Source organism: Glossina fuscipes, unplaced genomic scaffold (assembly GCF_014805625.2).
Source record: "Glossina fuscipes isolate IAEA_lab_2018 unplaced genomic scaffold, Yale_Gfus_2 60, whole genome shotgun sequence".
Taxonomy (NCBI): domain Eukaryota; kingdom Metazoa; phylum Arthropoda; class Insecta; order Diptera; family Glossinidae; genus Glossina; species Glossina fuscipes.
The window spans coordinates 6,441,528-6,465,168 of NW_023998432.1; the positions used below are offsets into that span (position 1 = coordinate 6,441,528).

General features: G+C 32.5%; 2 protein-coding genes across 10 annotated transcripts in view; one reads left to right on the top strand and one right to left on the bottom strand.

Annotated features, from left to right (window-relative positions):
- Positions 1-23,641, bottom strand: part of LOC119637603 — a 147,631-nt gene that overhangs the window by 13,401 nt on the left and 110,589 nt on the right. The window lies entirely within an intron of this gene.
- On the top strand, positions 19,925-22,560 carry LOC119637605. Its single transcript, XM_038033772.1, has 2 exons — positions 19,925-20,849; positions 20,964-22,560. Exons 1-2 carry the CDS (start codon positions 20,389-20,391, stop codon positions 22,519-22,521), a joined length of 2,019 nt encoding a protein of 672 aa, XP_037889700.1. The 5' UTR covers positions 19,925-20,388; the 3' UTR covers positions 22,522-22,560.

Sequence of the window (23,641 nt, forward strand, 5' to 3'; positions counted from 1 at the left end):
TGCTCGAACTCAAGGATTTCATTATGAATAGAGGCGTCTATACCACCAAATTCTCATCGTGATAAGCTTTTGTGCATTGTTAAGGGACTTCTTTCAATAAATTACTAATCCTTCAGACCATATTAAGTTAATAAATGTCGCTTCCACAAAAAAACCTCTATACCAAATGTCATATATTAACTTAGTTATATTCTGGTAAGACGTTTCGATGGCAACACTTTTACCCGCTTAACTGTAAAATTAACCCAAGCGTAGCTATATTGTTAGTCATCGGCAAACCTCCGCAACAAATATATCAAAAAAGGTTAAAGATGTGAAAAATTAAAGTTAAGCAAACGAAGAGCCTAAATCTGGATGGCAGGTCTGCTATCACGCATAGCAGATAAATCTATCATCTATCATAAAATTCGACACTGCCAAATTTTGGTTTTCTGTCGTTCATAACAAGAGTCTACAAACTAGAATCCCACACTCACTATGAATTAATATTTACTCAAGTTTTAAGTTTTTCTACGACTCAATTTACTCAATTTATGGTCGGTTTGATGAACGTAAATCCCTACAAAACTACGTAAGGTACTGCATTGGCTTTGCAACCTTAGCCAATTGTCTTCCATTTAATCATTTCTTACAAAATTATATTTAATGTACAAATACAAACACAAATTTCAAGATAGCGATGTTATATGTATATCCAATAATACATTGGATAAGTTTCCACACCCGGCATATCTGTCAGTAAGTTTGTGCATGAAGAGTTGAGTTCAGCATAAGATTCAGAATCATTTTCTGAATCGATTTAAGGCGTAGTGCGTCTGACTATTTGATGTCTGCCCATGAATATTTTTGTCCACAGGTAGCTATTTTTAAGATATTTTGATAGGATTTGGTGCGTTTGTTTCTAATAGTGAATGCCGTTGCATAAGAAAAAAAAAACGAAAATGTTTTAATGTTTCAATATTTTACGATAAAAATTAATCTATGATAGAAATTTGGCATAAAAATTAACTGTATCGAAATTGGGCCACATAGATCTATTTTTGGGACTTAATTATAAGAGTTCGATGAAAAATGGGTTATGGTACGGGGTAGGGTAGGTTGGGGTTAAGGTACATTGGCGAAAATAGTTGAAGAGTAATAATGCCTTTAGCAAGAAAAAGAACTTTGTTGAATTTGGTCAACGTGAACGCGAACTTGCAGCTCGGGCGCTCTACCTTGTGAGAGATCGTATAAAAGTATACATTTATATGGAGATAAAATGAAATTTATAGTTTTTATCACGAAAATAAGGGAAGAAGTATTAAGTGACGTTGTATAAAGTATTCAATACGCTCTTGCAATACTCTGTAATGTTTGCACTTGTCATTGCAATTATTGTTTTAAGCAAGATTGACTATGCTGTGATAATTTATTGAAATCTAATATCGATATCCTCAAACTGGTCTATCACCAAGCCCTCAGACCAACTTGTTAGGCTTTTCGGACGACGCCCATAAATAATATTATAATTGAAACTGGTCGCTCAACTTTAGAAAAGAGACTTTATGAGTTAAAAGCTAAAATCGTCCCCAAGCTTCTTAATTCAAGCAAATCTATTCTCGGTGAAGATGTGAGAAAGATTATTATTGCCAAGAAAATTCGGAAGCCACCTTCTGCAATTGACTACTATTTGTACGTTGCAAAGGAATTGAACATTCCCTTAAAAATTTCCCGCTATTTTGGTGTTCAATCTCCATGGATTTTGAAAGAGAACTCTTTTGATATTTCGCTGTCTATGCAAAAGAAAGGACATACTCCAAATTACGTCTTCAGGAATCTAAAAGTTGAAAAATCCCATGTAGTGGAGAGTAATTGTTGGAGTCTTTTATCTTCTGGTCTGCCACCTGCGTACGCCGTGGTAGATGCTTCAGGACAGGTTCTTCTCAATCATCACAATACCAAGTCATATCGGTTTATTGAAAAATGAGAAGTCTGATCGGGCATCGAAGTATGCTGCTTCTGCACCTCTAGTTATGGATGATGTCATGGAAAAGATGGATCTTCAAAGATACATTGGAAGAAAAATTAAAGAAAAAATTGCAGAAGGAAATCAACAACACCATCATCAGCGCTACTCTTTTATTAACCCTCAATCAATTGTACCTTTATATCCAACAAATGTTGAGAAAATCAAGATCCAAACCCTTTTTGAGAATTCGCCTTGGCCATGCAACTCACTTATAGATCTTAAAGAAGTCTTCCTCCCCAATCTGTAATTGTGGAAAAATTCTCACTATAAAACACATTCTCTGTTACTTCCTTAACTTTTCCTTGGCTAGGAGTTTTGCATTTGGAGCGGCTAATCCTATGGAAATTCTAATATCAGCTACAGAACAGAATATCAATGCAATATATTGCTTTATTAAAACTACTAGGCTCAATATCTACCATAGTTTTATAAATTAGAGCCGATAGCCTGTGTTGCTGGTGCTCCATATCTTTTTTCTTTTTGTATAAGAATTTATTTCAGTAGTCTAAAATTATAATAATGATAATATCTTAAAATGTGGTAACCAAAAATGAATTTTCAATGCTTTGTCTTTCGAAGATTCGTGAAATATTGATAATGGAGAAACCTTTTGCACTTATGATAATTATTATTGCTATTGAACTATATCCTCCAAATGCTCGAGGTAAGATTTCAGTTTTCTTTTATTTATAATTCAATCAAGAAAATTTGTTTGATCTTTTTTCTGTATAACAAATTAAAACAGAATACAAAAAAAGAATGTCCAACATATTTCTTCCATTTGATTTTGCCGCAGTCAACTCGCCTCCCGTAAAAGCTGTAGTTTTTATTCTACGGTAAAATTATTAAATAATTCCATTAGTTCTAAATTTCTTTTGCAAGAACAAAGAGTAAATATGCCAACTAAAGGACAAAAAAATGAACAAAGTTCTACGAAACCACCAAACATTGTTTGTATTTCTTTGCGTTTCTTCCGCATATGACCGGCACGTTTAGTTCATTATTTGATGTAAAACAGTAGATTCCATTCTTGCAGATTTTCTTTGAGATGTTATTTATATTGAAATATATTGCATGCTCATGGAGAAGGAGTGAAATTTTAAGAAATTAAAGAATGTTTTTTCTTTACAGGAATCACAAAATGCTCTAAAGCATTCAAGATGCAATCTAAACCGAATGCACGGCAAAGAGATATAACATGAAATTGCTCTAAAGCATTTATTATTCGATCTATACCGTATACAGGGTATTATTAATGAAGAAAAATAAAAATTGGAAAGCAACACAAAACAGGGGCAGAAACTAAACATAAGAAAGAAGCTTTAAAATAAGTATTCTACTAAAAAACATAGGTGGCCAATTTTTAATGCAGAGCGTATTTTCGTTTTTAATTATATGTACTTCTGGACTTTTATTTATTCAGGGAGCATTTTCCTCTTCCTTCTTGATTCGATTTGAAAATTTAATCAAAGAAAATCCTAACCATTCACAACTTGAGATATATACGCTGATGATCAAAACTTTTATAATTCTGAATTCATTTAAAAAGTAAATCGTATGAAAATTTGCAAAACTAGGAACCACAACATCATTCAAAATTTTGGTACAGTCTCACAACGCTAATATTGATATTTGTCTCAATTATTAAGTTGTTACTGAAATATGATTTTCATTATTTTTAACTCGGGTTTTGTACGCTCTTTATGTTGTTATAATCCATAACAGTGTCAATATTCGGATGTCATTTTACAGCAATCTTTGCATGTAGTTATTAGTAATTAGCAAAGTACTTAACCCTTAATTTTGATTTTATCAATCTAATTTTACCGAACACAACTGGCATCTTGGATAGTTTACTTCCTTATGGGTGACTATTTTCATTGTTGGCGCTCTATCTAAGTAAAATTTAACTTCAGCGGCTGTTTCGAGTTACGATTATTTGTACAAAAATTAAAAAAACATATAAAAATGGCAGGACTAACGAATAATATTTATATTTTTGTGTACAATGATAAATTTGCTCTTGAATTTTTTGCAGTCCCCCTTGAGTTGTTTTAATAGTTATATAATTACAATGTGGTTGAATAATTTTCACATTAATTAATTACGAGTTGGCGTTTTTATACACATTTTGAAGGATAATAAAACGACAATCGCTTACGCAAGGTCAAACCTTTAGTAGACTACCTAAATGAAACATTTTCATCTATTCCTATAGACCAACGCCTCTCAATAAAGGAACAAATGTGTTTAACAAATATATGTTACTTCTTGAAATAATATTTGCCAAATAAGCTCCACAAGTGGGGCTGCAAGCTACTTGTTTAATGTAGTTTCATGGGACACGCATAAAGTTTCGCAGTATACTTCGGATAAGAAGACAAAAGGAATATACTAGCAAATGACTGATATTGTGATATGATAGTCTTACAAAGGACATCAAGACTGAATGGTCATATAGTGTTTTTCAATCATTTTTACACATGATTGCCCCTGATATACTATTTCTTCAAACTAGGCATCCATTGCGTCGGAACTGTACGCCAGAATAGATTGCCTAATTGTAAATTCGCGGACAGGAAAGACCTAATGAGGGAAACTTATTAGAAAAGAGTTTCTTCCCATAATAGCCTTGACTTTGCAGTGACGGTATGGAAAGACAACAAGATTCTTACTCTGTTGCCTACTTATATTGGTTTGCAGCCCATAGTCTCTGTCAATATGATCAGCGACTAAAAAAAAAAATCAATATCTCTCGCCCAAAAGTAGTGTAAAATTATAATATGAATATGGGAGGAGTAGAGTTGATGGATAGGTACTGATATCCTATAAGAATCAAAATCCGCAAACGGTACCCCCTTTTATTCTATCATTTATCCTAGCTTGGCGTAATAAATTCTTGGAGACTTGTGAAAAAGACCACATTACAAAGGGCATCCCAAGCAGACAAATGCCAAACCGTAGTTAGTTGCACAATGATTGGCTGATGCTCTTCGCAATATGGGCTATCTCATATAAACAGCAAAAAGAGGGTTCGGCCTACTAATGACTCAATCAAGTCAACTCTTGTTTCCCCGTCTATGGATTGACAAAAAGACGACATTGGTCACTGGCTTATATTTCCAAAAAGAATCAAGTGTAAAATTCCACTTTGTAAGAGTACCACACAGTGGTCGTCTGCAATGTTCCTTTATGTTTGAACGCAAAAAATAGTTCTTTCATGGACTTTCATGTTTTGTAATGTAATGAGAAGTATTATGTTTGTTTGAAATATTATATTATTGTACGCAGTAAATTTGTAGAACTCAAGAAGTGTTTTTGCATGACGATGTAGAGTATTTTTTATTTTAATTTAAGGAAATGCAGTTGTCTTTAATTGCATCTTAATATAAAATACACATTTTTGGACAAGTTAAGTTGGAAAACTAATTATATATACAAAATTATTGTCTTCCCAAAGCTAATTTTCCTTCCCGAAAATTTTGAGAAATCTCTTTTTGTAGTAGTCCACAACATACACAGGTTTTTGATATTGCCTAAATTGTCATGTTTCTATTTTGTTCTGTTTTAAGCCATAATAGATTCCTAAATTTAACCTTGGCTGTAATGCTGTGTCTTCAGGAAACTTTGCAAATTTACATTTAAACCCTTACTGGTTTTCCATGATGTATTTTAGTTTCGTGCGTGTGTCGACTCACCATTACAGTTGTTATCTAAACAAAAAAGAACAAAATTATATATGTTATATATTATATTAAACTGTGTGCCTATGATCGACCTTTTATACCCATAATCTCTATCTTAAAATATATTTTCATACAGATACAATAAGATCACCCATGAAAATGTACTCTTTAAATATATATGTAACATGAGCGAATGTATAGGCTGGTTTATTAATGAATTAAACGCAATCAGAAACGGAAGGAATAGGGTCTTAGACGGTATAAAAGAAGAGGCCTTTCAACTGATTACGTATTGTATTGCATTGAGGCCTATTTGCATAAAATGAGGTAAAAGCTCATGGTGGACCCGCCAGTCGGTTTTACATAAAAGTTGTTTTCCACCGTTCATGTGTTATAATAATGCCGAGTCTTCTAACTAATCAGACATTTGTAACCTCTATGCCGATTTTTCCAAAGCTGTTACAATGATTATGTGGGTAATGGTGATTCATCTCCATGCTAAACACATTCGTTGGATATTTTCCGGAAATCACCTTATTTCAGTCGAAGGTGTTTTGAGCCTCATCTTCATTCAAATGGCCCTGTTATCCCCGCCCTGGCAATGTACTGTACTGTCGTGGATTGCTTTGCTCTCATTTTTGCGCTGGTGTACTCTATGCACTCCCTTAATTACTGGTTTTAATAATTTTCCTAGAAAATAATTTTCCGGAATACTGGAAGCAACTTTACATCTTATCATTTCATATATGTTATTCTATAAATCTTATAATGAATTACAGAAATATCGCCTTTACCTTGTTATGATACTCGCCTTAAACTTATTAATTTTCCGTCTCTTTTGAAAAAGTGGGCTTGGTTCGGTTTGTCCTCTATTATTAAATTGTTGAATGATGAAATAAACTCTTGCTTAATGAGTTGAACAATAACGTTCCATGTCGAACGATTAAGGAATATGGTTTAATTAGGATGCCTCATTGTCGGACTAATTACGAATTATTTCACGCGTTTGATGTATGATAGGTCATCGTCTACCATAAATCATATCCATGGCGCCATTTTCCGCTAAGTAGAATGTTTGCTGGTCTAGGCCAATTTTCCTCTTGAGTTGTTATGGAAGTTTATCAATTTAACATAATCATATTAAATTTTGACATTTATAGATTTGTATGTCTGTTCTGAAATGGTGCGAGTCTGTCTTATTGTTTTTGTATTTTAGTAAATATTTGCTTATCTTCACATCTCGTTAATTTGGTAAAGCAAACCAATTCTGATTCGCATAATTGATAATTGTCAAACATACAGAAAATTTTCTAAATGAATTTAGCTACTTTGACGATTGAAATTGTTTCTCTGCGTTAACGGTTAAATTGTTGCTCAGGATGCTTATCTAAAATACATTATATACTTTTATCCTTTTAATACTTCTTTTTCTCTTCTTTTCTCTTTATTGCTATATCAGGGATGTACTTTAATTTTTTAATTTATTATTAAATTTATTATACATGTAATTAGTGTTGTCAGTTTTTTAGATAAGGATTTTCAATTTTGTAGTAACGGTAAGTTTTGGGTTACTTGTGTTACAATTATAATTATAAGCGTAACTGAATGTGACTGAACTAAAAATAAATAAATAAACGAAAATATGCATAGAAATTTTTATCATTGCATCTTTTGTAGTATAGGAATAAAAAACCCATTTTTTCTTTCTTGTACATTATACCGTAGGCATGGCGTTTGATCAGTTTAGTATATTTTCAATAATAATCTGTTTCATATCACGTTTTTACCAAATTTGAAGCTAATATCTTAATTTTTCTGTATAAACTGATACGGATTTTGATATTGGTCAAGAACATATGTACTTTATGGGTCCTCTGAAGTTTACTTCCGAGTTGTGCAAACTTTTTGGCAAAATGGCTATACCACGAATGTTCAAGAATAGAAACTTGTAGACATTTTATCGTTTTCATGATAGATGTTGTTGACCGGGATTAGCGATGGAACATAGCTGATACATTTTCTATCTTCTCCTATGAAATTATATAAGGGCGCATATGTATCTGCTGTGTTTTGATGATATTGATTTGCAATAGTATTGCACTAGAGCGTCTAAACATTTGTCAAATATTTTGATTTACAAAATGTGTAGTATTGCACGGTACAAAAAAAGCATATGTTGAAAATTTTGAAACAGCCAAGCTTAAATATTATTAGCTTCTTGTGAAATTTAAATAGATTTAACAGGAGCTAGCTAATTTAGCGAAAGCTTTTGAGCACAATATAAATCCGCGTACGTCTACATAGGTAACAGTGGAACTAACGTTTTGAGTATGCTCACTTTTACGAAACGAGACCAATTTGCTCTCTTTCATTTGTCGTCAAAATGAAGGAAAGGAAGGAACTCAAATTTAGCACAAACTTTCCTTGATTGATCGAAAAGACAATGCTGACGACTGGGTATGATCCATCTACAGATAAGTCTAAGATACTTAAGAAGCCATAGTTAGTTAAAAATCGCTTTCATATTGTTGCCTATAATTTTCAAGGCTGTAAAAATATTTCCGAATTACTGCTATCCAGGTAACTTGTCAGAACCATCTCTATGTTCGGTCAAGAAGTGGTACCATGCGATTTATTGTCTCGTTCATAGATAACGATAAGTTTTTATTATAAGTTATTTCCAAATAATTCCGAATGGATGACAAACGTGCTAGCGCATGTAAAGTAACCTCTAAAAAGACAGAAAGAATGTTTATGACTTCTACTTTATTGTGCACAAGAAATAGAGCGTCTTATACTTACAATAAATATAATAAATATATTTATGGTGTAAATTATCTAGTATCACTATTGCAAAACATGTTCATCATAATTATGGTATAGCAAGGAAATACAAAAAATGTGAATCTTTTATTTACACAAATGATATTAGAAAGCAAAAAAGTAATAGCATCAAAAAGTATTCAATAAACCTAAAACGAGGTATGCGCGCAAATTCAACTGCATAATTATTAAGTATAAGAGTATTAGTAGGCCGATCGGCACCATAACCAGATAATCCTGGTGAATATCTGATAAACATGTTCTGAAATTTGCGTGATCGAAACATATATACGAATATATGAAAAAATTGTCTATATTTTCAAGATTGCTTCATTTTCGGATCTTTTACAGGCGTGTCTGTAGACAGATCGCAATTATTTTTTAACTCTGCCTCTTCGATAGATCAGGAATGACACCTGACCAATTTCAGCTGCGTATCTCCATTTTTGGAACTGTGACAGTACTATAAAGAAAGCAGGTTGCAATGATTCCCTTAGATAGAACTAGGTATATGCATGTCACCACGAAAACCAGACCAATTTTAGTATTAAACGTATGTAATGTATAATGCTCCTGTTGCTAACTGAATGATAACAAGTTACGTTTTAGATCAAAAATATAAAAATTAATATGGCACACACTTGAAGACATCTTTTTTAAACATCTTGGAGGGCAGTGGCAATCATGATATATGAAGATGTATGTTAGAATTCATAATCGCCTATAGTGTAAAAAAACAAAACAAAATAACCGCCAGCTGATATTCGCTAATTAACACTGTAAGGAAATGTGAAATGCAAATGCAAAAACCCTTGTTAGAGAAGACACTTCTAATCTATATGAAAAAGGAAAAAATAAATGAAATAACGAGAACATTCGCAACAACCCTCTAAAAAATAAAGCCATGAGAGTTCTGAGAAGTTTATACATATATTTTTGATTGTGTTGATTTTTCATTTTCAATTTTGTCAAATCGAGGCAAATGATTTTCGCTCAAAAGAAAACTGATGTAGATTTTAGATTCTTATATATCTACAAATACGTTGAGATAGATAGAAAAAACAAAAAAAAAAAGATATGTATATATATATGCAACCATACGAAACAGACATATACGCATATTATTATATATTATTACATATCAAAAGCAATAACTCAGTTATCAACATAATTGTAACGCTTGATAGTGATGCTTGATGTTATTGATGCCTGATTTTAATGCTGATGTTGTGATAATCAAACGACTGTGCAATTTTAATTGGCTACAATTTAATTACAAATGTAAGCAAAACATCGGGGTAAGAGGTATATTGCACTGAGGGATGGTGTTGAGTCTATCTAGACAAGCTGAGCAGCCAACCAGAGCAGTATTAATACAAAAGGCAAACACCACGTTGCAGCAGAATATAGCTACATAGCTAGCACACATGCCGACAATAACACTAAACTTGGCGCAAGCATTTGTACTAGAAACGACGATAAACTCTAACCTAATAGAGGGGTACAAGCAGGTATATAAAACGCTACAGTTGTGTTGTTGATGTTGACTTTGCCAAAGTAGAGATGTTTGAAAAGCAAGCAATTTAATAATTAGTTAAATGCTTTAGTGGAGTTTGTTATGTGGGCGCGCGTTGAATCGACCAGGCGATGTGGAAAAATTTTATATATATGTTTGAGCCAATTTTCTTCATTAACTTGTTTGGTTTTATATGTATGCATTTGCAGAGAGGTTTGTATATAATTTTTAGCAAACAATTACATTTACCCATATTTGAAAAATTCAATGTTTTTGTACGGATGGATTACTGCTGTGCTGAATGATAATGTTGTATAAATTAGTCGGTTATTTATAGGGAGGTTGAGTTTAGGATTTTATTTTCTCCCTGGAATTCAATTGTTTACTATCACTAACTGCGTTAATTTTAATAATTGCTTAACATATTGAGCGTAAGGAAAACTAACGCCAATGTAAACGTTGTGGAAGATTTGATAAAAACAAGATGCAATCACCTTATCATTATTGCATTGTATCTTTACGTAAATTAATTTTATCACTGTATTAATAACAAATAAAAACGCGCCTTGACTTTCTAAATCTTCTCAATACAAGAACTTAAGTTAGTTGTAGCTCAAGCGTAGCCGCCTTTTAAGGTAAAACTTCCGAAATCATTAAATAAATCGATTTTTCAACACGTAAATTTCTTGAATGTTATATTAAGATTAGCGTTCCATTAGTTTCCTTTACAATCAAAACAGCACGTATTGGATGACGACACTATTCAAAATTTCGAACTTTGCAGACGCTCAAGCGAACAAATTATTGTTGAATTCAAAACATCTCGAACTAGGCGCCATCTGATGAGTGTTTTTAAGCATTGCAAATGGAATGATAAATTTAACGTGATCAAGTAGAAGTAGTGTGTTTTAGCTAAGAAGGTGTATTAATCTTATAGCAACTAAAGATACTCGAACTTAAGTATACATCGCATTTTCACGTTTCCACATCTGAAGGATTACAAAAATTTACATATAAATTATTACATATAGTTATTTGAATGTCTATATGTATATAAAGCACATCGCAACGTCAGACTGTGCTGTTTGAACCGAGGCAGAATGTGTGAAATGGATTATATTTGCCTTGATGTAAAAACTGTTTTTATTTGCATGTAGTCGTTTCCACTTTAACCTCATACTTGGATAGCACTTTTACACCCATCAGCAAAAAATGAAATATATTAATTTTATCATTCGTTTCGATCACATTTGAAATTCCGAACGTCGAAAATGAGAAAAGAACTGAAGAATGGCGTTTAATGTTTTTAAGCCAATTTCAAAGACCAACCTTGAATTAGTTCAAATATTGATATTATGTTAAATCGCAAATTACAAACTTCAGAATGAAATATGGACTCGCTCACGAAACACTACCAATAAAAAGTTTGTTGACATAGCAAGAATCCAAGAATCGAAAATTGTCTTCTTCTTATGAAGCATAGACAGATATTTATATTCTTGATCGAGAATGTCATACATGCACTTATCTAACGATAAAAACTTGAGTTAATATCGAAGCAATTTAATCTCTTCGTCTCTCAAAAACTTTTCCGTTAGATATTTACTAATATTTACAACGTATATAAACAGACACCGAGAGGCTCCGTTCTCTCTCTAGAATGCAATTAATTTATCTAATTCTTTCTTGTTTTGCAAACACTGAATAACAGAAGAGATTGAGACGGAATTCTGTTCATTTCATATGTCTAACGATTCATCACATGACGGATAACGTTTTTTTTTCATTTTTTGAAATTTTTGTTGCAAAAGACTAAAACAAACATTTTGCAGAACTTGTTACAAAAACTAAAACAAAAATTCGAAAGGATATACTTAGGTATAACTTCTGTGATATATTCAGGTTCTCTTGCTATTTTTTCTGATCTATTTGCAATAAATACAACGTTCTCGTATATGATGTACTGACAGCAAGTTTATTTTTTTGGCGATTTCAACTGTCCTGTTTCCGCGCTCATTTGTCAATGAAAGCCCGATGTATTTTAACTCACATAACTTGAAACGACCGAAAGAAAATTTGTTGAAAAGAAATATTAAAGGGGAACAATCTTTAAGAACCTTACAATGCTACGCGTTTATTCGGTACATGTTGATTTTAGGAAGATTTATTTATTCCGTTTACATCGTACATTGTTTATATAATTTATTAATGCAGAAAGCTTTACAGATGCACAATGTCCAAAGCCTACAAAATATTCTATATTTAATCTCGGCTGGCTTTTATGTAAATTAACCTTGGGTGTGCCAACGATTTAATTATAAACTGTCAGTTTCTGTTAGATTTTTATGCTTTTTTCTATGTCTTTCTTTGTTATCCTATTTTTATTTAAGTTCTTCTCTCTATGATCGCGTAAATTTATTCTCATACTCCATTCTGCTTTTCCACCCCATTTATAAATTTTACACTGACCACAAATGCATGAAGATGTACAAATGTTGTCATCCATAAATATATTTTTCAAAAATAAGGAACGAGCGATCAGAAATCCGAATAACGGTCAAATGGTGAAACTTAGTATATATATCGTTTGTTGACTTTCATAGTCAGGTTTCATCAGGGAGCAGAGTTAAAGCCTTTTCACTGATAAGTTATAACTTTTTGAAAGGTGTTCGGAGAGTGATGGAGAAGAACCGACAATTTCAGTAAACATAAGGAGAAAAGATTGATGGTTAATGCGCTTACTCTACTTGACTGATATGTAAAGTCCATCTTAAGGTTTTTGTACTTGTTAATATTAAAACTGTTTGGTGTGGTTTAATGTTGACATTTTATTTTGACGTTCTTTTTTTATAGACGTTTTCTTTTTAATTCTACATATATATATATATATATATATATATATATATAAATCGTCTTTTGTGATTTTTATCAGCTTGAGTTGTTTTTAATTACTAATTAAAGGTTGTGAGATTTACTTTTCAGAATATTTGATGTCCCATACATGCGTATGTTTACACTTCAGTGACATGTGCACAATTTACAAAATTTGAATAAAGACTTTATTTAGACTAGCTTATCGAGCATTCGGACAGAAAATACATGTGATTATAGAGATGTTTTCACTTCCTTTCAAGCATTTTACCATACTTTCCTACTTTCTAAATTTGAGGTTTTCTTCAAACAATTTTAAGGGTCTTACAAATATACAAAAGGTTTTTATAATATAATTTGAATGCAACAATTTTGGCTTGGAGTTTATTAATACTAAACGTGAATGGACGTGGACGTGCAAAAAGCACATACAAGGCCGTACTAAACAATACCTGCAGCATTGATAATTATTGAGAACTGTAGGAGGTATATATTGTTTTAGAAGAACTTACTAAAATCAAACCATATAAACTTCTTTTACACGCACTATGGTAATTTTAATTTTATTAAAAATTGTATAAAATCACAATGGCTGACGACACAACAGGGCAACATTGCAGCACATGAATTCATACGGTATCCGCGCTTAGTCCCTACCTGCCTCTTCTTACCACCAATCGCTTTAACAATACAAAGTTACTAATCTCCACTTTACCCGATTACAATATGAAAGTGAATAAATTTTTTGATTCCACTATACCATACATATCTACCTATCAGCGTCGACATATATATACACCTAATATTTAATGGTAAACATTTCAAAGATATTGCCAAAAACGGAATTGGTCATATCGCTTCCACATGTATAACAATGAATATGCATATCTACGTATAAAAGCATAAGTGTACTTGGGTTTTTACAGTAAGTGCTTAGTGGTACTTATACTTTGCAGTTGCTGTTGGAATTGCGGTGGCATATATTTAGCGTTTGTTTTTTTCTTGGTCAGAAAAGCAAGACTTAACAACATTTATGTATGGATTTGGGGGACATATGCAAACATGTTCGTATTTTCCTTGTCGCTGTAATTGGTATTGTTGTCTTGTTAATACCATTGACATTTCAATCACTTAATAGGCAACACAAAGAAATTAATTTTTTGGGGTCAGTAGCCTTTAACAGTTCAATTCAGCAGCATATCTATCTTTTATTGGTCACCGATAACTTTTACCCAGAGACAGCTAAATGAAAGGATGGTCCAACGTTCAGTTCAAAATTCAAACTAGGAGATCATTACGTACTTTTTGTTTTTATGTTATCAATAACAGTAGTAAAGCTATTAATTAGCAGTAACTTGACTACTTGTTCTTTTATTTTCGTTATTTGCGTGGGTAAATATTTGTTGCAGAGCATAAGCGTGTTTTTTTATATTGGTGGAGGCTATTCTGCTTCCATTTTCTCTTACTACATATGATGTTTTATGTTTATTTGCAAAAAAGGAACATTTCAGTATTTAAAAATAGTTTTAGAGTAATGCGCTCAGTATAAACAAAAACTTGAAATAGATTCGGTTAAAAATATCAGATGTTTTCAGGTGATAAATATTATTATTATTATTTTAATTTTAGACTAATGAATTGAATTCTTAGACTAAAAAAAGAGACATTGAGCACTAGCAACACAGGCTATCGGCATGTATGTACATGGAAATAATTAAGAATTTACCAATTTTTCCAAAACATATTACTAGGACAACGAACGTGAACGTTTGTAAATTAATAATCAAGAAATTTTATCTAGCCTAGTGATAAATAAAATGGGTATATATACAAAAATTTGAAAATGACGCAATATTTTGTATTTAAAAGTAACCACTTTTGTAGAAATTCAGACGGTCAATAGCGGCTTTAATTGCTTTAGGCATAGATGTAGTTAATTTACTACAGGTCTCTACTGGGATATTAAACCATGGTTTTTGAACATTTTTTCACAATTTTTTCTATTGCTATAGCAAAGTCTGTCCTCTTCTTTAAATTAACTTTTCTACGCAAAGAGGCTTTGCGAGTTCCTGGTAGATTGGCACTTAATAATCCTCAACGAATAGTTCGGGATGATCCAATATTTCCAATTCCATTGGCAATTGCTCTAGACGACTTGAAGGGATCTCGCTTTACCAAAATTGTCCTGCGGTTATCGGAAGCAGAAAGCTCCGCGCATTTCAGTACTTCTTTTGGGGATTCAAAGCATTCGCAATGAAGTTTTGTGACCAACCTAGTGCTACAGTAATAAATTTGTACGCTTTTCGCTGGTTTCTTCGCAAATGAACTAATTATTCTCCTTTTCTCCACGATGATGTACTCGCCCCATCTAATATTATTATAAGAATGAATACATATTTCATTTCCTTTTAAAGAAATAACATATACCTTAATGATCCGCTTTTACGGAAAAATATTACAAAGCAATTTACTCTTCACAATTTTAAGAAGGATGCACTTATTTCACTGTCCAACTGAAAAAGCTACTAAAGCAACAAGCACAACTTTTTACTTGGGCAATCTGGGCTCACGTGGGATTCCCCGAATTAATTTTGAATACTGTTGCGGCACATAAAAACGTTGCGTGCGCTTTATGGCAGCTACCTTTTACAATTTCTTTTATCTAGAACTGAAAAATACACCTCGCACCTTCTGTTCTTTCTGTTCACCTGTGAAAGTGTATATGTACGAGAAAAAACCAAACATTAGGTTTGTATGTAGCAAATATAATTTATTCTCTTTTCATCGTTTATTTTACATTGAAAAACTCTAAATTTTATGTTCGTCAAATGCTTCAAAGAATTTCGGTAAAAATTTTCATATCAAGAAATACGGAGAAGTTTTCTATTATCTATGTTGTAGGAACAATTTATCACTTGCTTATGTTAATTTTATTCTCTTACACATATATTTGACATATTGCTGCAATTTTCCACATTGTATATGTGTTATTGTATTGTAGAATGCACTCTAGAATATTCTATAAAGACTTGAAATTATTCGTAGCAAATTTTTATTGATATTTATTGAAGCAAATCGGAAATATAAAATTTAGAAATCTTCAATTCCAAATAAAGGATGAATATCTACTTACTAGCTATCTTTTTGGTACATATACACTTTATATATACCTTAGCAGATATTCACTTAAAAACAGAATTTTATATGATTCTGATTTGCGAACGTTTGAGAGACGTCATATCAAAAAACTACTAACAAAATTTTTGACAATACAAATAACGAGAATGAAGGAGTAAGCTGTTAAATGACTACTAATTGCTTCTGTAATTAACAGAAAAAGCCCGTAATAATCTCCTAACTTGAATTTTGAACAAAATGATGGAACATCTTCTCATTTACTTATTTCTGGCTTTATTTTTGTAGGCGCTATCAGTTGTCCAAATGATACTAATCGAGTTTGAATATGGTCGCAATCAACCCCTAAAAGTAGCTTAAGTACCTACAATGTAGATATAACTAGCAAAATATCCTGAAAATTGTATTGCGGATAATGTGTGTCTCAAGATGATTTTGCTTTGCTCAACATGGTTCGTGGCCAGCTGTAGACCTTTCGCTTCTCTTAAGAAATATATGCAGAGAATGTCTATGATATTTGTGGCCAAATAAGAAGAGAAAAGAAGAGAGAATCAATTTTTGACGCATTTAAATTTTGATTTACTCTGTTCAAAAATGACATATGCCTTTTTATTTTCAATCTCAAAAAGAAAAATCGGGAACACAGCGGGCAGATCAACGCTTCCGTCTCTTAATTGGTTGTAAACTCACTTTACTCGTTTGACTGTTTTGGTGGGATCGGTACGTGCGTTTGCGTATAGAAAAAAAGTTTTGTCCGATTTTAGACACTTATAGTATATATAGCACCGCCATAGCACACTAGTACAGTAATAGTTCGTTGCATGTAGACACGCGCAATTCGTAAATTCGTCCAAGGGTAAATGAATACATCACGAATTAGTTGTGGTTATGTATTATAAACAAAATGAGAACATTTGTAAAAGTCAGAATTTTGAAAAGTGAATACAAATATAAAAAGAAAGCAATAGATTCTTTGGACTCCTTCTCTTTCTCATATAACAAAACTACAATTATTGCGTTAATATTCAACAATAAAGGTAATAATAACCGGGCCTGCGGATTTGTTGCTTTCACAATGAATTGATAATATTGCAGCGCATGATTCACGCAGCAAATACCTACGTTATAACGAACAGCAACCGTACACACGAAGGGATGACAACAAAACAAAAATGCCGAACAGAGCGAAATGCAAATAAATGAAATTGCATACAAGAGAAATGTTACGGGATATCTCTTGCTAGAAAGCACAGAACCCTTGTCACTGAAAGCACGTAGAGTATTTACATTCTATGAGTTTTGAATCAAGAGATTTTTGCGGTTTTTCAATAATTCATAAATTTTCTCAATTAGAAATATGAGTAATTTGGTGCAAAATTAAGATAATATTGAATGCAAAACACGTGCTAGTGATGAAATGAGCGTTAGGATTTAAGAGTAAAAATGTGGAACGAATGAAACGAAACATATGTTAAGAGTAAAGAAAAAAAAGATATTAGAATGAAAACGTACTCTGCGCATACATACATTGAACACCAAAAGAAAGTGCACAATTTTTGCCTTTGCGTTTTACCATTAATAAATATTTTATATATAATGAGGAATGATATTTAAATATTAACCACTACAGAAGCAGCTAGTTATTTAAAAAATAACATATAACCGAAAACTACTCACTGAAGCAATTGTTCCCTTATTCCTCCATCGTAAAAATTTAAAGCAATTTATAGCTCGGTAGGTTTTTGCTATAAATTCTAAAACCTCGTCAGCAAAGAAAAAATGATTCTTTGGCTTAAGGTTTGCAGATGGCACAAGACCCTCCTATTATTTTAGATTGGTGCTTTGAATCGGTGTGCCTCCCTAATCCGAATTTGTTCTACAAAACGAAATATTTTTCGGCAATATACATAACCATTTTGGTCGTCTTCTATATTGTATTTACCCATCCCACAACAAATCAACAAAACAAAGAAGCAACAGTTTACTAAAATCTCTCAAAGTTAACATTTAAATTTTAATAGATAAAGACGAATGAAAAGTTTTTCGTATAAATATTTAGGAGAAAATTAAAAATTCTATAACAAATCAAATCAGCTTTAATCAAAATAGTTAAACGGAAAAGAAACACTTGTAAAATTTGACACTTGAACTAAATGTCAATCGAGAAATCCCAAAGCTATAAAACCACAAATCACATGTTACCTTACTTTTCCCCTTAAAACCAATCTCACCTCGGAGTGTTTTTGAGAGTTAAATTTCCATAATCTGAGCGGGTGTGTAGATTTCGGTAAATTGACATATAATTAAAAGCGAAAAATGTAGTTTAAAATTCCGCACATAGACCATTTGGAGAAATATACGGCTCTTGCTAATTATAGATATGTCAGATAGGCAGTCGGAATTACTTTTACGTCCAATTTTTGCCTAATTTTAATACTCGCGTTAAATTGTAAACCGTTGTCAATCCTGGAGGCGAATTTTGCCGTTTTTTTTTACTTTGGTTAAATATTGGACGCATCAGTTCTTTCGTTTTTTAGAATTGAGCAAATGCGTGCAAGGATATATAAAATTTCTTCATATATTTGCATGAGCCGGAAGGACATGAGATAGTGTCACCCTTTATTATACCAGTGGATTCCAGAGCGATTTAAACATGTCTATCTATGTATTTTTGCACTTATCTTACAAGTTGTAATATTTTAACGAAATTTTGTATGTTGAAATTTTTTTGTTTCTAGAGCGAAGCTATTGAAAGTGCATTGAATCAGGTGACATGAGAGCTTATTTCGAAATGGCTGTTATACGACCAAATTCCCTATTTTTAACATTTTTCGACAAAAAGTGGTCTAATTGGAAAGCTTATTTATAGAGAAATAAGCTAAGGCTCGCCCATATACCAATGGCTAAGGATTAAGTTTGAACCTCGCTACTTACGGCAGGCCTTTACAAAATACATTTTGTATATAAAAAATTATTATATAAATTTTATTATATAAATTTTATATATAAGATATATTTTGTAGATTTTGGTTTAAATTTTGGTACAAACGTTTTCTCGAATTTTAACCAAATAAAACAATCATGTTCTTTTATTTGTACAACAATTCCTTAAAAAAAATAACACATAAAAAATGAAATTTCGATACTATTGAGTAAAAATTTTGATCACTAAACCTATCTTAAGATATGAGCAATAGCTAAAAACCATAATTTATTTGCCTTAAAAAATAGAGATGTTCTTAGTTCACGTGCTACGGGCATGTGATTTCACAGTTTTCACCGATTTTCGATACGAACATGCTTGTAATGATTTCCAATATTTTTGCCGAATTTGAAACCAATTCCATTTTTGCAACCAGGAGAATGTTTACCACAAACATTATACAAACAAACAGACAGGCGGACGAACATACCTGAATTAATGCAGAATAGAAGGAGGAGGCTATATTCATTTGTTCAACATCCACAAGGAAGCCGCAGAGATTCCCTAAATTATGTATAGTCTTGGTCAACTTCAAATTTTGAAGCGATTTACGCACGTCCATCTGTCTGTGTGTCTCTTTTTCTCTGTGGTAAACATTCTCCTGTTTGCAAAAATGAAATCATCAGCTTCAAATTTGGCGCGAACACTGAAAGTTTTTGCACGTAATGTGTTATTACAAATGGGCCAAATGTTTTAAGGAGTACACCCACACTACAGTAAAGTGAGAGCACCCCCGTTTTCGAAAGCAAAAAACAGTGGATCTTTTTCTGGTTACTCATAAGCTTCAACAATAAATATTTGCATATACTATATAAATATAAAAGTGGTAGGCATAGAAAATTCGACTCTAGTTCAATATAGTTTTCTAATTTTTTTTTTTTTTTTTGTATTTTTGTTTTATTCAATTTCGACTTTTACGATAGATTAAAGTTTCAATTATTTTTTGAATTTTTTTTCTTTTTAAAATAAAATTTTCACGACTATTATTCTGCCACCGATTGAAGTGAAGAGAATTCCAGGCAAAATGCAGAGAAAGTTCGCATTTGTCAACATTCACTTAAATTAACGTTTCAAGTTTCATCCGTACCTTGTTTCACGACGCTGATATGTTCAAAGGACATTATCAATTAGCCATTCATTAAAACAGGAATGAAAAATAAAGTGTTCATAGAAAAATTTCATTGCTACATCCTGAGTGAGAATATGATTGTATAAATAAGCATAAAGGTATGATTGACCGAAGTCAGTTGTAAGTGATTTATCGAACGGTTAACAAGTGTAAAAACGGCCTCTAAGAATTCATGTTCGGATGTGAAAATTAAGGAATTGTTAAATATATACAAGTATATAAAAGTTCAAATAAAAAATGTTTACTAATTGGTTAACAGGGACTAGTGGCGCTGCTAGTACAACTTTTAATTCTACGTCTAATTCGTCTGCCCATCCACCGATGGATAACATACATTTTGCAAACACACATGGTCGATCAAATACAAACACTTTATCACCTTTACATACTAATATTATATCCTCAACCCCAAACGTGATTTTGGAAGTTGGTTCAGGACCATCACTAGTTCGTTTTGTAGCCCATAGTGTAGTTTTGGGTTTACACAGTGGATATTTACGTTCAGCCATCCGTTTGGACGAGCACACTCATAATTCTACTGATATTGTTTTATATTTAAACAATGTAACACCGGAGCAATTCGCTCCTTTGTTAAGCTACATGTATACGGGGTATTTAGATTTAAATGTTGAAAATATTTTCGGTATTCTTTTGGCTACGCACGTTTTGCATATGCCTAGAGCTCTGGAAATTTGTAGGTGCGTTAACCTAGATTAAAAGTTATAAACACATTGTGAAAAATCGTTTTTTGCATGCGCAAATATTAAAAAACAAATGAAAAACAATTTCCAAAACTCCCATTCCTTTTCTAGATCATATTTGGCACGGGTGCAGAGGGAAGACTATTTTCCAGTAACCACTAACAATTTACCGCCTAATATGACGGCCAACTCCCCTTCATCTACTCTATACAATAATATTGTAAACAATGGCAAAATTATAAGGCCAATTGCCAGTAAGCCGTCCATAACAAGCTTTGGGTTTTTACCCTTAAACACACCCCCAATAACTGTTGGTTTACCAGTGCGGCTAACAATGAGTTCCTTTATATCATCACAATTGGATGATAAATCTGTTGACCATCATTCCCCGACTATAAATGAGAGCAACGACAAAGATGGCGATGAAGACATAGAAGTAGATGAAATTGATAAACAATCCTTAAAAGCCCTTAATCCTGATGGAGAGGATGAAGACGTTTTTATTGACAGCAATTCGGAAACAGATATTACAGAAATGAAAGTGCAAAAGTTAAATTTAAAAAGGAGTATTAAAGCAAATTTACCCCGATCAATTAATGACATCGACAAAGGCAAAAAAAATAATAAACATACAAGGGATCGCTTAACGGTTATCCATAATAAGAAAAACTATAAATATGATAGACGTCAGCGAAATAAACATCTAAAAAAAAACTATTCCTCTTCAGGGCTGCAAATTGCTAAAGCACCCATACCAGCCTCCCAACTGGATACCGCTGAAGCTAATAAGGTTATTGTTGATGTAGCCAGTTGTGATGGGCCAGTGCGTTTCAAACGTATACTTAATACCGCCTATGTTCAAAAACCAGATCTTTCGACTCGTACATCCGGCGCTAGCGATGTCGGCCCTCAATCATACCACGAACGTTCACTTCAAAGTGTTTCATTATCTTTCCATCAGCAAATGGCCAAAACAATTAGTCAACAACATCACCATCTTCATCATGGAGAAGAATCTGAAAATAGTGAAGCTTCTAGCGGTAGCGGCAAAGCATCAGTTTTAAATCGTAAACTGCAGAATGATGTTTTCGTATGCGTATATTGCAATCACACTTTCAAATCTCAATATTGTTATCAGAAGCACGCAAAACGACACTTAAACCCATTAACGTTGCAGGCATCGTGTGCTACTGATCAAAGAGAACCCCAATCTTCAGAAACAAACAATAAAACCAGCAATAATGACTTAATTAAAGATACAACAAAAATGTTACACAATAACAATAGTCGATCCCTACTCTTACGAAACGAACCCAGAAATCTGCATTTATCACCCCAGCAACAACATTATCATCATCAACAAAAATTGGGAACGTTAGAAAATTCGGAATTCCTGAGACGCGAAGTACGACCTCTTGACATGAATGTACAATACTATCCATGCAAAACGTGTGGTAGCAAATTTCCTAGTTATTATTTCGTTCACAAACATAGGAAGATGTGCCATCCCGACGAAGAAGCTCAAACATTGTTAGTAGCAAACACTAGCAATTTAAGAAACAATTCTAATTCTGTTAATGCGTTACCATGCCCAGCAGCAGCATCTACAACAATAAAAGACGATAATCAGCCTATCACTGAGAGTGGTAACGCCAGCAGCACTATTTGAACGGATCATTTCAAAAAGGAATCCGTGCGAAAGCAAACTTTAGATGCTTTTTATAAATTAACAATGATATCAAAATAATCAAAAACGCTTGCATATCGACATTTATCCTTAGAAAATATATACAAATATGTATGTAGACTAAAACGATGCATAAATTTAAATAAAAAAATCAAAGTAATTATAATGATAGGAATCGTTTGACAATTATTACATCTTGCACTTAATAGTGCAGTGTACATTAAACTTGGTAAGACAATTTCTCAATTAACGATGGGATTGCATTTTATTACAAGCAAAGTTTTTGTACTTCAAAAGGGACAAATTTTAATAAAAAAATAATTGCATGCCTTGTGTAAATCTTAACACATATCCTATACCAGCCATAAGATATTCCTGAAAGTATATTTGTTTTCATTTTATGGGACTGCGCTTCACGTTTTTAGTTTCTATAGCCACATATATTCGCAAAGCCCTAACATATCCTACTATGACATAGATCTATTGTATCATTCTAGGAGGTTTTGCAGAAGGAAAGGTATGATTTATGCACACAGGCCGTTTAAAATATGTTCGCATCAAGGCAACAATTGGTTAGTATTACGAACAGATTAACATAATAAGCGTACTTCGAACCTCTAAGTGGAATTAGAAGCACCAAATGGAGTGTGTCTTGCATTGAAAATATATGTTATTAATTAAAAATTAAATGTTCAATGAAGCTCTAAATGTCACGAACTATCACAATTTTACATTTAGAGGACATTCTGAGACTTCTTAACATTTAAAATAGTTAATTAATGTTTGATATTATCTAAATTTGTAATTTAAATTATTTCACAAATGGAGTTCCCATATTTATTTGTTACAAGTTCGATAACGTGACAATCTGCCAGGATGCAATAACAGTCTGAAAAAAAATACAAATATCCGTTGATAACAGGTCAATGCGCTTTGAAAATCTTTACTAAAACTGGTTACAGCAGATAAAGGCCATAGCCCCGAAATAAATGAGCTAAGTTTTCGTCATTTTATTCTCGATTTTGCAATTTTGAACGTAATTTTGGATAAGATCTAAAAAATGTTTGCAAGGGATGAAAATAATCCAGGGATAGCTCAATAA